The sequence below is a fragment of the Neovison vison genome, chromosome 6 (genome assembly GCF_020171115.1).
Source record: "Neovison vison isolate M4711 chromosome 6, ASM_NN_V1, whole genome shotgun sequence".
NCBI lineage: Eukaryota > Metazoa > Chordata > Mammalia > Carnivora > Mustelidae > Neogale > Neogale vison.
In genome coordinates this window covers 117,793,034-117,810,818 of record NC_058096.1, presented here as the reverse complement: position 1 = coordinate 117,810,818, position 17,785 = coordinate 117,793,034, and the positions used below count along the sequence as shown (strand labels likewise).

The window sequence follows — 17,785 nt, the reverse complement described above, 5'->3', positions numbered from 1 at the left end:
TTAAGATTTCATGTGGGCTTGTAACTGAAAACCCTCACGGAAGTATGTTTTTTAAGTCTGTATGGGAAGAGGGCAGACAGTTGTGTGTCTTGGAGAGCACTGAATGCTTCTCTTCCATGGTAGTAAGTTAGTGTATGGAGTAGGAAAACCCAAAAATGTCCGTGTAAACACAGTATTTGTAATTATGGAGGTTAGAAAACAAATTTATGCATGTTAGTACCAAATTGCTGACAGGGTTGAAATGACTTGCCTGTAGTGAACAGAATGCAAAGTGGAGTGGGGGAAGGGTGCCTGGCTGGCACAGTCTGTGGAGCACGGGACTCTTATTCTTAGGGTAGTGAGTTTTAGTCCCACATTGTATGTAGAGATTACTTAAAATAATAAAATCTTAATAAAAGGGTGGGGTAGGGGAATGCTCATGATGGGACTTAGGGACAGCCTTGGAAAGGCAGAAAGCACACAAAAGGAAATGGGTTAATGGTAGGGTTTGTGAACAAGGTGAACGTGCATTTACATAAGTTGGCAAGAGCATACTCATCTCTCTGATCATTTTGAGAATCTTCTCATTTTACCTTCTTCTTAACTTCACTTTCCCTTTCTTTCCCTCCATTACTCATCAGCTATTACTAACTCAGGGTCCCCACCATACAAAGAGAGGGTGAAGGTACATAGGATGGCTCTGATAGCATTTATGTTTATCAGCTCTTGAGATCTGTAATTAATAACCGTTAAATTTTATTTTGTGAGTTCCGGTCTTTTTCTTTTGTTAATCACATTCAAGGTCTAATAACTTTTTAGTGTTAATATTAAAACTTTACAGGCTCTTTTTTATTTTATTTTATTTTATTTTATTTTATTTTGTTTTATTGTTTTAAAGATGGATTGCGTGGTTGGTTGATTTGACAGGGAAAGAGAGATTGGGAGAAGGAAAGAACCCCAGGTTGTCTCCATGCTGAGCAGGGAGTGCTGGCCCCAGGTGGGACTCAGTTCCATGACCCTGAAGATCATGCCTTAGCTGAAACCAAGAGTGCAACATTTAACCAACTGAGCCACGCAGGAACCCCTACGGACTGTTTTTAAAAAACAAAACAAAACAAATGAAAACAAAGTTTACCTTCTTACTCAATTCTGATTTTTCTTTTCTCTTAAAAAAAATTCTATCAAAGGGGTGTCTGGGTGGTACAGTTGATTAAGCGTCAGACCCTTGGTTTCTGCTCAGGTGATGATCTCAGGGTTGTGAGATCTAGCTCCATGCTGAGCTTTGTGCTTAGCACACAGTCTGCATAAGATTCTCTCCCTATCACTCTCAAATAAATAAATCTTAAAAGAAAGGAAGGAATCTTTGCCAAACTAGGGGTCAAAGATACTTTCTTATGTTTTCCTTAAAGTTTTTATAGTTTAAACCTTTGAACTGTCTGGATTTGTTTTTTATATTTCTGTAGAGATACATACTCACTTTTTAAAAAAACCAGTAACCCAGATCTTTCATTGGCACTGTTATCATTTCCCCACTGACCTGCAGTATGAGCCATTGTTGATCAGGTTTCCAGGTGTGCCAGGGGCTGTTTCTGTGTCCTCTTTATTGCAATGGCTTATTTGTCCCTTAGCTAATACTGTACCGCCTTAATTACTATAGCTTCTAATTCTTAATATCTGAGAGAGAAAACCAAGTTCTTCTTTATGATCTTTTGGCCCTTGGCTCTTCTCTGTACATTTTAGAATTTATCATGTACTTAAGGAAAAAAAAAAAAAACTGTTGATACTTTGATTACAGTTGGATTGAATTTGCAGAGCAAGATGGGAAGAATCGCATTCAGCTTCGTAGTTGAGAGTAGAGCATCTGCAGAGGCACTTTTTATAAGCCTAGTTGGAGGGAGGGAGGAAGAGAGAGAGAGAGGTGAAATGTTTGGAGGGCTGGGTGCTCCTTAATTCCTCTCATTCCCTGGGGCTTGTCCCTGCTTTTCCAGTGCAGCTTCCCACACGTACTGTTCTTCCTGGAAGCTGACATTTCCAACACAACTATGACCTGAAGCTTTGATGATTAGGAGGAAAGGAGAGCCCTCTGTGTGTACACAGCTTCATGCTTAAGTGAACACAGAGATCTACCTGCTTAATCAACACCAAGATTTCTGAACTGGCCTTCTCCTGCCTATATCCTGAGCGGTTGTTTCTCTCCTTGGTTTTATCTGAATTGCTCTTCATCTTGAGGCATTCCTCATTCTTTTTCTTCCATTATAAATAAAAATATTTGTTCTAAAGGAGGAGGGCTACAGCATTTCATTAGTCTATCATCTTGAAACAGAAGTCTAGAAGGGAAAAACTGTATTTCTTTTTTTTTACGATTTTGTTTATTTATTTGACAGAGAAAGATCACAAGTAGGCAGAGAGGCAGGCAGAGAGAGAGAGAAGGGAAGCAGGCTCCCCGCTGAGCAGAGAGCCTGATGCTGGACTCAATCCCAGGATGCTGGGATCATGACCTGAGCCGAAGGCAGAGGCTCTAACCCACTGAGCCACCCAGGTGCCTCTGTATTCTTATTTTATTTATGTATTAGGATTTTATTTATTTATTTGACAGAGACATATTGAGAGAGGGAACATAAGCAGGGGGAGTGGGAGAGGGAGAAGCAGGCTTCCCGCTGAGCAGGAGCATGATATGGGGTTCCATCCCGGGATCCTGGCATCATGAGCTGAGCTGAAGGCAGATGCTTAACGACTGAGCCACCCAGGCGCTCTTGAATTCTTATTTTAAAGAAATCATAATTACCCTAAGATTTTTGCTTTGATGATTAGCTTTGATGATTTGCTTTGATGATGATCTCTACTATAAAGTCTGATCTAGAGATACTCATTTTATGCTACTCAAATTTACATCTCTATTGCTGTCCTTACTAATAGATAGCTAATGTTTCCATTTAAAAAAAAAAAGCTGGACTATCTTCAGTTACTCATTTTTGGTTAATCAGTGTCACTGAAAGAGTTAAGAAAATTAGAAATTCGACGTTTTATGACAACTTGAACAAATCTTTTCACATTTTGTTACAGATGTATTGTAGGAATCCTGTGCATGATCAGAGATAGTGAGATAAACAAAGCACATGGTGTCCCTGCTCTCCTGACACCTGAACTACAGCATAAAATTACGAACTGTGAAAAGTGGTGGTAGGGATAGTGTAAGATGTCTGTCCTTTCTGGGAAAGCTTCCTAAAGAAGTGACAGTGGAGCTGAAGACTAAAGAATGAATAAGTGAAAATAGGTAGGAGGATTATAATAGTTGAAATGTGTGTCCTGTGCCTTCAAGTTTCAGTGGCCCACATCCAGGAGGGGTCATAGCACACTCATGGAGCTGCGCACGGTCCATTGTGACTCGAAAGCAGAGTGGGGAGGAAGAATAGCATGATGTGTGGAGGAAACTGCAGGCAGGAAAAGAAGCTAAACAGGCGGGCAGGGAGCAGGTCATAAAGGGCCTTGTATTCCATGTTACAGAGCTCAGATTTTATCCTGTTTCCTAGGGAACCATTACAGAATTTTAAATAGGGGAAAGACCTGGACGTATTTCTGTCTTAAATAGGAGAGAGTAGTAGCTGTACAGAAAGTAGGTATGTTGGAGGCCTAAGGCTGAAGTTGGAAACTAGTTAGGAGGACTTGGCGGTAGTCCAGGTGAGAAATGGCTTAACAAGGCCAGTAGTTTTGTTAATAAACATGGTAATGAGGGGTGCCTGGGTGGCTCATTGGGTTAAAGCCTCTGCCTTAGGCTTAGGTCATGATCTCAGGGTCCTGGGATTGAGCCCTGCATCAGGCGCTCTGCTCAGCAGGGAGCCTGCTTCCCCCTCTCTTTCTGTCCGTCTCTATGCCTACTTGTGATCTCTGTCTGTCAAATAAATAAAATCTTTTAAAAAAGTGGCTTATTATTTTTTTTTTTTTAAAGTGGCTTATTTTTAAAAAGCTCTATTCCAGGGGCACCTGGATGGCTCAGAGGGTTAAGCCTCTGCCTTCATCTCAGGTCATGATCCCAGGGTCCTGGGATCGAGTCTTGCATCGGGCTCTCTGCTTGGTGGGGAGCCTACTTCCCCCTCTCTCAGTGCCTGCCTCTCTGCCTACTTGTGATTTCTGTCTGTCAAATAAATAAAATCTTTAAAAAAAAAAATGGTAAGTGTTGAATGGTATAGTACTTACTAACCAAGGCAATTTTCTTTTTCTTTCATTTTTTTTAAGATTTTATTTATTTATTTGACAGACAGAGATCACAAGTAGGTAGAGAGGCAGACAGAGAGAGAGGAAGGGAAGCAGGTTCCCTGCTGAGCAGAGAGCCTGATGCGGGACTCGATCCCAGGACCCTGCGATCATGACCCGAGCCACCCAGGTGCCCCCCAAGGTGATTTTCTAATTATTCAGTCTGTGCACACTTTCACCTCAGGTTAGTGATGAAGATGACAGAACTGTAACTATCCCTTCTGGTCTAAAAATTGAATTCTAAGATTAATAAGAGTAGCCCATACCCATCCTCCTATTTTTTTAGAGAATACCCTTCTTTGTGATGAAATAAATGTTTACTAATTTTCAAGCTGCTGAGAATCACTGATTCTTTTAGAATAGAAATAGAAGAGTCTTCCTTTTAAAGATTTTATTTATTTATTTGACAGAGAGAGAGCATGCACAAGTGGGGGAAAGGTAGGCAGAGGGAGAAGCAGGCTCCCAGCTGAGGTGCCTGATGTAAAACTCTACCCCAGGACCCTGGGATCCTGACCTGAGCTGAAGGCAGATGCTTAATGGACTGAGCCACCCAGGCGCCCCGAAAGACTCTTCTTTTAAAGAGATGGGGATTTTTTAGCCTTAGACTGCAGTTCTAATGTAGCCTATAAGGTGGTGGCCTTAAAGAATATGGCAGTTATTTACTTAGGATTCTTGTTAAGCACCTTCTGTGTAACTAACACATGACATAAGGGCCCCACCTCTTAGCTGAAAGTTGCTGCCTGCCTGCTTATTTTCTTTTGTCTGATAAAGTTGGAAGGTGGTTCTAAGAATCTTTTTTCCGCCCCCTACACTAATAAGTTGTGGGTTTTATTGGAAGTTTCTTTCCTTGATCCATTAGTTCCCAGCAAGTGATCCAGTTGTCTGGTGGACATCCATTGATAAATGATCATGGGGTGTTTTCTTGGTGGTGGTCCTTTTACTTCTTGGTTTCCAGAGTTATAAAGGAATGATTCTCTTTATGTAATAGTAGCCTTCCCACAGATGGTTTAATTTGAGACCTGCTTCACTATCTTTTTGTTCTAGATATTTTAAAAAATAACCCCTTTCCCTTCTTAAGACAACTAAAATGCAGGGAGTATTTGTATGTATGTATGTGTGTGTTACATAAAAAACAAATGAAATTAAATAGATTTTTAAGATATTGGATCATTTCCTTTATAGTGGACTAGTGTACTTAATTGTGTCTCAAGTTCTGCTTGTTTTTACTACTTTAACTTTTTATTCTGTACTCCTAATATAGGTGAAACTTTCTTTAATATAGGTCTCTAAATTCAGCATTCCCAAGTCGAAAAATATGGTTGGGCCTTAGATACAGGTGGAACCAGGAATTCTCTAGCTGTATGTCTGGTTTTTCTTTTTCCGTGTTACCTGGCTTTATTTTTTTAATTTCAGGCTTTTTTTTTCCTCTGCGTGTTAGGAAACAGCCCTCAACAGTTCTTGAGGTTTATTTCTTATAACTTCATTCACTAGTGAGAGACTGATTTTCGGGTGTTAAGTTGGGCTTAGTTTAGATATGCACTTCTGAACCATGCTTATTGGCTGGGAGTGTGGGGGGAACAAGGGCTGACCTGGCTTGAATTTCATGCCTACCTTGAACCAGTCATCTGTAATCAAGGTCATTTAAGAAAATAGTATCTTTGCCAACCATATGCAAACCAAAAGTGGGATGCTGAGCAGATTTTTTTAAAAGAAGAGGAAAAAAGTACTTAGTATATGAAATTGTTTTTCTGTCTTCAATTCAGAGCCGTATAAAAAATAAACTATTAGTTTATAGTTGGTTAAAAAATATTTCCTCCTATTTGCAAATATGGAGTTGGAAGTCTTGGGATTTCTAAAGAGTCTTCCAAAGAGAAGTAGAGGGCATGACCTCCGAACACTCACAGTGTAGTTGAAAATGAGAGGTTGTTTATGATAGATGAAACTGCATTTCAGTAGAGATAGCAAAATTTATACTAGCCTTGCAGTTGTGTTTCCCTCTGCTCCTTGCTACACCTAATTTGCCCTGCCCACTTACCATAGTCATATCTCTTGTAAATAAATGCGTGTTACGAGACCGAAAAAGGTGATGGACAGTTGAGCACAAATGCATCATCACTAGTCAAAAAATATAATACGTTTCTTACTAATGCTGGGTCAGTAGCATCTTATAAAAAAAGAATAGTGTGTACAGTGACCTTTCTTTTTTTTTTTTTTTTTTTAAAGATTTTATTTATTTATTTGACAGAGAGAGATCACAAGCAGGCAGAGAGGCAGGCAGAGAGAGAGGAGGAAGCAGGCTCCCTGCTGAGCAGAGAGCCCGACGCGGGCCTCGATCCCAGGACCCTGAGATCATGACCTGAGCCGAAGGCAGCGGCTTAACCCACTGAGCCACCCAGGCGCCCTACAGTGACCTTTCAACTGTAGATATGCAGACCTATCAAACAACATGACTTTTAGCTCATTTATAGTAGAAGACTTCTCTGGTTAACAAAGCAGGTTGACAATACAGCAGATTGACCACATGCCTCTATTTACTATCCCTCCCCAGACCCAAGTAAAATGACAGTTAAAAAGATGCTTTTAATATAACATGGGCAAAGAGAAAAGAAGAAGAGACATAGTATACATATTTGAAAGAAGGATGGAAAAGTGACATCGGACTAAACTGAATAGACGAGGACCTCTCCTAAGCATTTGCAGATGAGAATGTCTGTGAGAAGTGAACCCATTTCCTTGTAAAAATCTCAGAGGTGTAGGATTTAGGGACACACAACATCATGTGTGTGTGGTGGGGTGGGGAGCTATAATACTCAGGCTGAAAGGGGGTGGGATTAATTGAAAATCTATGTAGGTGGTGTCAGAGGCCCATTAGGATCCCTTCTTTACCCCATACAGCCAGTGAAATGTTTTAAGTCCCATCCTCCAGTAGAAGAAAAGAACAAACTAATGTTCATATATATTTGAGGAGAAATTAAATGAGGCTTCTCATCCTTGTCAGAGGAGTCAGTGAAAGGTGTAGCACAAGAGTAAGAAAGGCAGATTTCTTTTTTTTTTTTTTTTTTTTAAAGATTTTATTTATTTATTTGAGAGAGAAAGAGACAGTGAGAGAGAGCATGAGCGAGGAGAAGGTCAGAGAGCGAAGCAGACTCCCCATGGAGCTGGGAGCCCGATGCGGGACTCGATCCCGGGACTCCAGGATCACGCCCTGAGCCGAAGGCAGTCGTCCAACCAACTGAGCCACCCAGGCGTCCCAAGAAAGGCAGATTTCTTAACTATAGGAAACAAACAGGGGTGCTCGCTTCGGCAGCACATATACTAAAATTGGAAACAGGGTTTCTGGAGGGGAGGTGGGTGGGGGAATGGCGTAACTGAGTGCTGGGCATTAAGGATGGCACTCCTTATGATGTAATGACCACTAGGTATTATGTGCAATTGATGAATCACTAAGCTCTGTCTCTGAAACTTTTTTTAAAAAAGGGGGGTGGGGAAGAAAGGCAGATTCAAAGCGTGTTAACATGTTAAATTTGTTTCTAAGCCCTCAGACCAGACAGAGATTGGAAGATTTTTCTCTGGATAAACAAATGCCCTGGGAAAAAATACTTTAGGTACCCCACCCCCACCTTTAATGAAAAGGCTGACTTATCTTCTAGTTAACTTTTTAAGACTTTTATGTATGAGTAGACAGCAAAGGATTACTAGACATTTGAAAAACACCCTTGTTATAAGAGAGTACAAAACAAAGGGGATAAAAAAGGAATATAGAAGAAACAGACAGTGGAGGTAAAGGGAACCAACCTATACATGCAAGTAAACTAGATAATCTTCAAAAAGATCAAAAAGGCGTCCGTGAAATAAGGAAAATATTCTCAGAGAAAGAATGATCAGAAAACAATGAAAAGTAATTCTTGGGAAATCAACATTTAAGATTACCAAATCAAACCAAAGATACCAGTTGGTAGAAGATTTGAAAGACACTCAAGAAAATTCTCCCAGATTATTAGACAAAAATACAAAGATGGCAAATATGAGAGGAAATATATGATTTACTGATCTAACTAATAGTGAACAAAGAAAATTATCCAAGGAATAAAAGAAAAAAAATTTCCCAGATCTGAAGAATATGATTTCCAGATGGGAGGGACTCACTGAATACTCAGCTCAATGAAAGAATAAAGACCTCATCAAATTGTATCATCCTCGATCCCAGGACCCCGGGATCATGACCCGAGCCAAAGGCAGACACCCAACGACTGAGCCACCCAGGCGCCCCTGCCTTGGCGGGAGGTCTGCTTCGCCCTCTCCTACTCCTTCTGCTCGTGCTCCCTCTCTCACTGTGTCTGTTTCCGTCAAATAAATAAATGGAATCTTTAAAAAAAAAAATTGTATCATCCTGAAATTTCATAATACTACAGATAAGACAGCAAAACCTGTTATACTTTCAGTCAAGATGGAGTAACAGGGACCAGATTTACCCCTCCATGTGAAAGAACTAAAAACTGGCAAAAAATATACAAAACAATGGTTTTCATGATGTTGTACATCAGATAATAAAGAAAAGCAGTCCCTGAGAAATGGGAAACAATGGTGGTAAATCCTACAATTGATACAGCTTACTGTCTGCTGTGAGTTGTCAGGCTACAGCAAAGGGAGGACAATTAAATGGTCTCCTTGAGGGGCACCTGGGTGGCTCAGTGGGTTAAGCCGCTGCCTTCGGCTCAGGTCATGATCTCAGGGTCCTGGGATCGAGCCCCACATTGGGCTCTTTGCTCAGCAGGTAGCCTGCTTCTCTCTCTCTCTCTGCCTGCTTCTCTGCCTACCTGTGATCTTTCTCTGTCAAATAAATAAATAAAATCTTTTAAAAAAAAAATGGTCTCCTAGAGCTAAGAAAGAGAACTGGAAGTTGGGAGAGGTCAAGGCAACTAGTTTTTATACACACATACCCAAGAGAGAGAAAGATCTATAGAAGTCCCCCCTTGAGTCTTCACTACCCAGAGCTGGAAAAGAAATCACTGGAAATGCCGAAAGGAAACTATCCTCAATGTCCACAGGGCCTAGAATATTTCCTGTTCACACCATTCAGAAAAACATTAATGGGGTAGAATTAGCTCTATATTAAATGTTGCTCCAATTTTACCTAACAAAACTTTAATATCTAAAAGGATCAACTCTTCATAAATTTGTTTCTCCGCCATATGAGGGGGAAATAAGAATAGCCTATCTGTGTCTCAGAACAAGCTCACATTTATAGGAACACAAAAATATCTAGTACCTACCAGGGAAAAATTTTCAGCGTCTGGCATCCATTTGGTATTTTCCAGGCATGCAAAGACCCATAATGAGTAAAATCCATCAATTGAAATCAATTCAGAAATGACACAGATGATGAATTCGTAAGCAAGGATATTAAAGCAGTGAAATACTGGGGCACCTGGGTGGCCCAGTTGGTTAGGCGTCTGTCTTCAGCTCAGGTCATGATCCCAGGGTCCTGGGATAAAGCCCCACATCGGGTGCTCTGCTCAGCGGGGAACCTGCTTCTCCTTCTGCCTTATTGCATTCTCTCTGTCTTGTCAAATAAGTAAAATCTTAAAAAAAAAAAAAAGGTGAAAAATTATATTCCATATGTTGAAGAACCCAAAGGAAAGATTCAGCATATTTAGAAGTAGTGATGAAAAATAGAAAAAAAGAACAAATCAAAATCCAGTAGGCAAGATTAACAATAGATTAGGCATTTCAGAAAGAAAGATAAGTGAATTTGAAGACCATGGCAATGGAAACCATCCAAAATGAAACTTAGGAGAAGAAAAGTGAAACAAAAGAGAATGGCTGTGGGACAAACTACATGCAGAGCTAATATAAGTGCAAATGAAGTCTCCAAAAACTGGAGACTTTAACAATCTTAAAAAAAAAAAAAAAAAAAGCTTATTAAAAAATGGCTGAAAACTTTACACATTTAATGAAAGCTATAAACCCGTAGATTCAAGAAGTTCAGTGAATTCCAGAGCAAAAGAAATAAGATGAAAACTACACCATGACACATAATCAAACTGTCTAAAACTAGTGATAAAGAGAACATTTTAAAAGCTTTCAGACCTTTGGCTCAGTTTTCTGTGAACCTGAAACTGCTCAAAAAAATAGTCTATTAAAAAACAACAAAAAAAAAACCCTTGTTTTAAGCCAAAAAATAAGCTGCCAGAAAGAAAAGACACTTTACATTTAGAGGAACAAAATATGACAGTGGATTTCATGGAAGTAGCAGTGTATCTCAGAAGATAAGAAGGAACATCTTTAAAGTACTGAAAGAAAAAAAAATCTGTCAACTTAGAATTCTGTATCTTGTGAACATATCTTTCAAAAATGAAGGGGAAACAAAGACTTTTTAAAATATATGAAGCCTAGTATATATATATTAATATATAAGGCTGAAAGAGTTTATCACCAGGTCTGCCCTATAAGAAATGGTAAGCCAAATCATTCAGGCAGAAGGAAAATGTTATCAGATGGAAATGTGAATCTGCATAAAGGAATGGAAATCACTGGAAATGGTAAAAGATTTTTTTTTTGTCTAAATCTCTTAAAAAAATAACTGAGTTTTTAAGAAATGAAATTCTGATACATTCTATCACATAAATGAACCTCAAAAACTAAGTTTAAAAAGCCATTTACAAAAGACGGCACGTTGTGTGGTCCTGTATATATGAAATGGCCAGAATAGGCAAACAGAAAGATTAGTGGTTGCCTAGAGTTTGGGAGGGGGAGAGGGAACAATGAGAAGTGATTGCTAATGAGCACAAGGTTTCTTTTAGGGATGATGAGAATGTCCACAGTTAGATTGTGGTGATGGCTGCACAGCTCTCGCTCGCTCGCTCGCTCTCTATACTAAAACCCAGATGAACTTGATGGTATATAAAGAGTTATTTTTTTAAAAAACAACAAAGAAGGGTGCCTGGGTGGCTCAGTGGGTTGATCCTCTGCCTTTGGCTCAGGTCATGATCTCAGGGTCCTGGGATCAAGGCCTGCTTTGGGCTCTCTGCTCAGCGAGGTGCCTGCTTCCCCCCACCCTTCCACCCCACCCCCACCCCCACCCCCCGCCTGCTGCTCTGCCTACTTGTGATCTCTTTCTCTCTGTCAAATAAATAAATAAAATCTTTTTAAAAAACCAACAAAGGAGATAAAAGGGAATTATAAAAAATATTTAATCAAAAAGAGGAAAAATGTAAACAATAGAGAGCATTAGAAAACAAATGATGAAATAGTAGGGTTAAACCCAGCTGTATCAGGGGCACCTGCTCAGCAGGAAGCCTGGTTCTCCCTCTTCCGCTTCCCCTGCTTGTGTTCCCTCTCTTGCTGTGTCTCTCTCTGTCAAATAAATAAATAAAATCTTTTTTAAAAAGTAAATAAAAAGCAGAGGTTCTACTAACTATATGCTGTCCACAAGAAATCCACTTAAAGGGGTGCCTGGGTGGCTCAGTCATGAAGTGTCTGCCTTCTGCTCCAGTCATGATCCAGGATCCAGCTCTGGATCAGGTTCCCTGCTGGGCGGGAGGCCTGCTTCTCCCACTCCCCCTGCTTGTGTTCCCTCTCTGTCAAATAAATAAATAAATAAATAATCTTTTTAAAAATCCACTTAAGTATATAAAGCTACAAAATAGGTCAAAATAAAAGGGCTTTTTTTTTTTTAAGTATGCTAACAGTGAAAAGAAACCTGGACTGACTAAAATCAGATAAAGTAGATTTTAGAGCAAAAAATAATGCCCTAAATATTTAAGGGATAAAGATAGGGAATAGGTTATTTTAGAATAGTAATAAGGTCAGTTCATCAAGAGGATGTAATAGAAGTAAACATTTATGCACTTAATAGTAGAGCAAAAGCAGATATAATTTTAAGGAGAAATAGGCAATTCCATTTGTAGTTGGAGATGCAAGTACACTTCTCTCAGTAATTGGTAGAGCAAGTAGACAGAAAATTGCTAACTGTTATTCAACTTTGATTTGTTGATATTTATAGAACACTCCACTAGCAGAATACCCATTCTTTCTGAGTTAACATAGACTACTTACTGAGCTAGATCACATTCTAGGGAGATTTTTAAAAGCCTAATAAATGTAGAAAGATTCAACTCCCATAAAATATATTCTATGACCACAGTGTATTTAAATTAGAAATCAATAACAGAAGAATCCCTGGGAATATTTGAAAAAAAAAAAAACCCACTTGCAAATAAATGAAGAAATCAAAAGGGTACTTAGGAAGTATATTAAACAGGATGAAAATGAAAATTCAAAGCATCAGTGTCTGTATGATGCTGTTAGGGCAATACTTAGAAGAAATTTTAGGTATTAAGCATCTGTATGAGAAAAGAAAAAGATGTTAAGTCAGTGACTTAAGCAAAGCCATCTTAATAAACTAGAAAGGAAGAGCTAGTAAGATGCAAAGTAGTAGAAGAAAAGAAATAACAAAATTCAAATGGAGATTAATAAAATAGAAGAATCAATGAAACCATAAGCTGATTTATTGAGATTATCAATAAAATGGATAAACCTCTAGGCAGACTGAAAGGGGGTAGGGGGAAGACACAAATTACCAATATTGAAAATGAAAGATATCACATTTTTATAGATACTAAAAATGATTAGGGAACAAATTCAAACATGTTAGATAAAGTGGGAAAATGTCTTGAAAGACAAATTTTCAATTCATTCAAGAAGAAATGGGTAACTTGAAATTTAGTTTGTAGTTACTAACCATCCACAATGAAAATGTCAGACCCTTTATGGCTCCATTGGTGAATTCTACCAAATGTTTAAGGAAGAAATACCAACAGTTTTACATGACCTTCCAGAAAATTGAATGGAAAGGAATACTTCCCTATTAATTTATTTTTAAGATTTTATTTATTTATTTGACAGAGAGCACAAGCATGGGGAGCAGCAGAGGGAGAGGGAGAAGCAGACTCCCCACTGAGCAGGGAGCCCAGTGCAGGACTTGATCCCAGAAACCTGGGATCATGACCTGAGCCGAAGGCAGCAAGATGCTTAACCAACTATACCACCCAGGCCCCCCTCAAGGCTTACTTTTATAACTTCAACTGTCAAGGCAGGCTGGTATTGGCATAAAGATAAAGAGATCATTGCAACAAAATTACGTATCTAGAAATAAACTCAGGCATATATGGACAATTAGTTTTCAGCAGTAGTTCAAAATGTCATTGACCACCTTTTTTTTTTTAATTAATTTATTTATTTTCAGAAAAATAGTATTCATTATTTTTTCACCACACCCAGTTCTCCATGCAATCTGTGCCCTCTATAATACCCACCACCTGGTACCCCAACCTCCCACCCCCCCACCACTTCAGACCCCTCAGATTGTTTTTCAGAGTCCATAGTCTCTCATGATTCACCTCCCCTTCCAATTTACCCCAACCGCCTTCTCCTCTCTAACACCCCTTGTCCTCCATGATATTTGTTATGCTCCACAAATAAGTGAAACCATATGATAATTGACTCTCTCAGCTTGACTTATTTCACTCAGCATAATCTCTTCCAGTCCCATCCATGTTGCTACAGAAGTTGGGTATTCATCTTTCTGATGGAGGCATAATACTCCATAGTGTATATGGACCACATCGTCCTTATCCATTCATCCGTTGAAGAGCATCTTGGTTCTTTCATAGTTTGGCGACCGTGGTCATTGCTGCTATAAACATTGGGGTACAGATGGCCCTTCTTTTCACATCTGTATCTTTGGGGTAAATACCCAGGAGTGCAATTGCAGGGTCATAGGGAAGTTCTATTTTTAATTTCTTGAGGAATCTCCACACTGTTCTCCAAAGAGGCTGCACCAACTTGCATTCCCACCAACAGTGGAAGAGGTTTCCCCTTTCTCCACATCCTCTCCAACACATGTTGTTTCCTGTTTTGTTAATTTTGGCCATTCTAACTGCTGTAAGGTGATATCTCAATGTGGTTTTAATTTGAATCTCCCTGATGGCTAGTGATGATGAACATTTTTTCATGTGTCTGATAGCCGTTTGTATGTCTTGATTAGAGAAGTGTCTGTTCATATCATCTGCCCATTTTTTTTTTATATGATTGTCTGTTTTGTGTGTGTTGAGTTTGAGGAGTTCTTTATAGATCCTGGATATCAACCTTTTGTCTGTACTGTCATTTGCAAATATCTTCTCCCATTCCGTGGGTTGCCTCTTTGTTTTTTTTGACTGTTTCTTTTGCTGTGCAGAAGCTTTTGATTTTGATGAAGTCCCAAAAGTTTATTTTCGCTTTTGTTTCCTTTGCCTTTGGAGACATATCTTGAAAGAAGTTGCTGTGGCTGATAGCGAAGAGATTTACTGCCTATGTTCTCCTCTAGGATTCTGATGGATTCCTGTCTTACGTTGAGGTCTTTTATCCATTTTGAGTTTATCTTTGTGTACGGTGTAAGAGAATGGTTGAGTTTCATTCTTCTACTTATAACTGTCCAGTTTTCCCAGCACCATTTATTGAAGAGACTGTCTTTTTTCCACTGTATATTTTTTCCTGTTTTGTCGAAGATTAATTGACCATAGAGTTGAGGGTCCATATCTGGGCTCTCTACTCTGTTCTGTCATTGACCTTCTAAATATCAACACTGGAGTCTAAAAGAAGTTCTGAGGGGGGGAAGCATTTTCAACCTAAATATATATATGTGGTCAAGAAGTATCAAGGGGTAAACCAAAAAGAGGAGAACAAAGTATCCAGAAAATATTCTAGCAAGGGTAAAAGGGAAGGAATGTGCTAGGAGGACAACTATGCCAGAAGTCTAGGAATAAACTACTGCAGATTAGAGCAGGAAGATCTGAGGAGTGGGGATGGGGGTACTTACAGAGAATACTATTGATAGATGTGTGTCAGGAATAATTGGTGGAACCATGGAAAAACTGGGAAGCATTAAGATGTAGCAGTTACTGGGGCACCCGGGAGGCTCAGCTGGTTAAGCGGCTGCCTTTGGCTCCGGTCATGATTCCAGGGTCCTGGGATCGAGCCCCACATTAGGCTCCCTGCTCAGCAGAGAGCCTGCTTCTCTCTCTCCTCTCCCTGCCACTCTGCTTACTTGTGCTCTCTCTCTAACTCTCTGTCAAATAAACAAAAACAACAACAACAACAAAAGATGTAGCAGTTATTAACTTGAATAAAAGGAAAAGCTAGAGTTGGTAAAGAAAGGTGGTGTGCTTATTGTAAACTCTTTGTTTATACAATCTATACTATCTAGTGGTCGGTGGTAATAACGTAAGTTGTTCTTTTGGGATGAATAGAGCCAAATGGAAATAGGACTTCATAGACTTTGTTTTCCAGATTGCTCAGTATCTGAAGTGTAGGCCTCAATTTATGAGAACCAGTGCTCTAAAGGGCTGTTCGTTCTGTCGTGTGCTCTTTTATTCAGACCTGGTGCTGGGTCAATTCAGGTACCTCTTTAATCAGGACCCTGATATGGTTGTCCCCACCCCTGCTTGAAGACAGAATAGGTTACTTTACTTTTATCAGTTTCCTATCAGCCAGTGTCTTTAGGGGAAATCTCTTCAAAAAAACTTTGTTCCTAATTGGTTCTTCAGAGAAACAGGTTTATGGGTACCTTGATTAATCTTGTTTAAATAGGCTGATTCTTTTTTGAATGCCCTCTAGGAAGTAAGAAGAAGGAAAAAGAGCGGCCAGAAATTTCTCCTCCATCTGATTTTGAACATACTATTCATGTTGGCTTTGATGCGGTCACTGGAGAATTCACTGTAAGTTTACCCAGTTGGGACTCATTTATGTATCAGCACCCAAACCTTTCTTTGCAGTATTTAGTTTCAAGCTAACTGTTCTATCCATGTATTAACTGTGAATTCTTAGTGCTTTTCATTTCTTACAAAAGTGTTTGTGTTTGGATGTATCTTTTTCTTAGGGAACTGAGCGCATTAGTTAGAATTACACAAAATAGATCTTAAAAAAAGACATTTTATAATTTAATCAAGGCTACAGTTGATTGACTTGTTTTTTGTGTTTTGTCTTTTACTTTTGGAAATTGATTTTATTGGAGCAACTCAAAACAACTAATTTCTGAATATCTTTTTGTTAGGGCATGCCAGAACAGTGGGCTCGATTATTACAGACCTCTAACATCACCAAATTAGAGCAAAAGAAGAATCCTCAGGCTGTGCTGGATGTCTTAAAGTTCTATGACTCCAACACAGTGAAGCAGAAATATCTGAGCTTTACTCCTCCTGGTAAGACGTCATACTGTGGTAAAAGGCTGATTCAAATGGGATTGCAGAATTGGGAAGCACACCTAGATAAAGAGATTGCTTCTGGAAAAGTAAAAAGCTGTGGTATGGTTCCTGTCTCTATTGTTGCCCTTGTGTGGATCTGCCTTTTGTAAACTAATTGGAGCAGCTTTTATGCATAATTTGGAGTCTGGGGAGTATGTTAATCTCTTAGTTTTGCCAAAAAGTGGATGTTTTGGTCTTTTGTTTGTTTTTTCATGTCACTGCTTTGGAATGACTCCCAGCAATAAAAGAGAAAGGCGCTGATTTATAGACCGGTTTATACTAGAAATATATTTATTGTTAGTAGGACTGGAGGAGCATTGTTAGCATATTTAAATACACAGACTTTGAAGTAAAAATGTTTAAGTCCATTCAAAAATTAAAACTTATCAAATATACAAACATAAAATAAGCATTAGAATGAAGATTTTTATACCTTGGAATTAGATTATCATTAGATAAGAATTGGAGTATAGTGTAAAAATATAGTATATATTTTTTTTAAAAAAAATAGTTTATTTGTTCAAATCAGGGTCAGAATAAAGACCAATATAGTTGCTTGCTGTGTCTCTTGATTCTCTTTTGATGTTTAGGCTCCCTCACATGAATTCTCACATTGTTTTCCTTGTAATTTATTTGTTGACCCATGGACCCATGGATTTTGCTAATTACGTCCCCAAGGTGTCTTTATGTTTCTCTGACCCCTAAAATCATACATGTAGTATTAATTAATGGCAGTTGATTACATTTTCACAGAAATATGGGCTGTGCTCAAAGAAAAAAATAGAGAGCACTTGGCCAAATGATCTTGACTTTTTTAGTTAGATCTTGATCTCTGTATCCTTAGCAAAAGGTCAGACTTGTCCCTAGAACTTCTGTGTCAGTACATCTGTAAATTAGAATTTTTTTAAATCAGTGTTTGACCAGAAAATGGTATATTCTTTTCACCTATTTTTCATATTATGTAGTTAATATATATGTTAAAGTTATATTAACTATATACCTTTAATATAATATTTATAAATATATATTTGTATACTTAAATAACAAATATAAGTGTGTTGTATATGTTTATTAATGTATAGTATATGTTAAATAATATTAATGTATACATAATTAGTTAATGATCTTATTTAGCATATATTGCTAGATATTATATATATGTATAAAAATGTAAAAGTCTCTGGGCCTATTGAAAAGTAAAACAAAACAAAACTTGCTCTTTTAAACTCCAGAATGAATGTTTCAACGTTTAGTCTTCACAAACTGTTTAGCCC

At 38.6% G+C, this 17,785-nt stretch overlaps 1 protein-coding gene across 4 annotated transcripts in view; it reads left to right on the top strand.

The window, feature by feature from the left end:
- The window catches only part of PAK2 (p21 (RAC1) activated kinase 2), a 95,241-nt gene that overhangs the window by 49,016 nt on the left and 28,440 nt on the right, over window positions 1-17,785 (top strand). For all 4 annotated transcript variants that reach the window (XM_044252086.1, XM_044252087.1, XM_044252089.1 and 1 more), the window contains exons 3-4: window positions 15,886-15,986; window positions 16,322-16,469. In XM_044252086.1, the coding sequence (XP_044108021.1) occupies window positions 15,886-15,986; window positions 16,322-16,469 (249 nt within the window). The remainder of the gene's footprint in view (window positions 1-15,885; window positions 15,987-16,321; window positions 16,470-17,785) is intronic.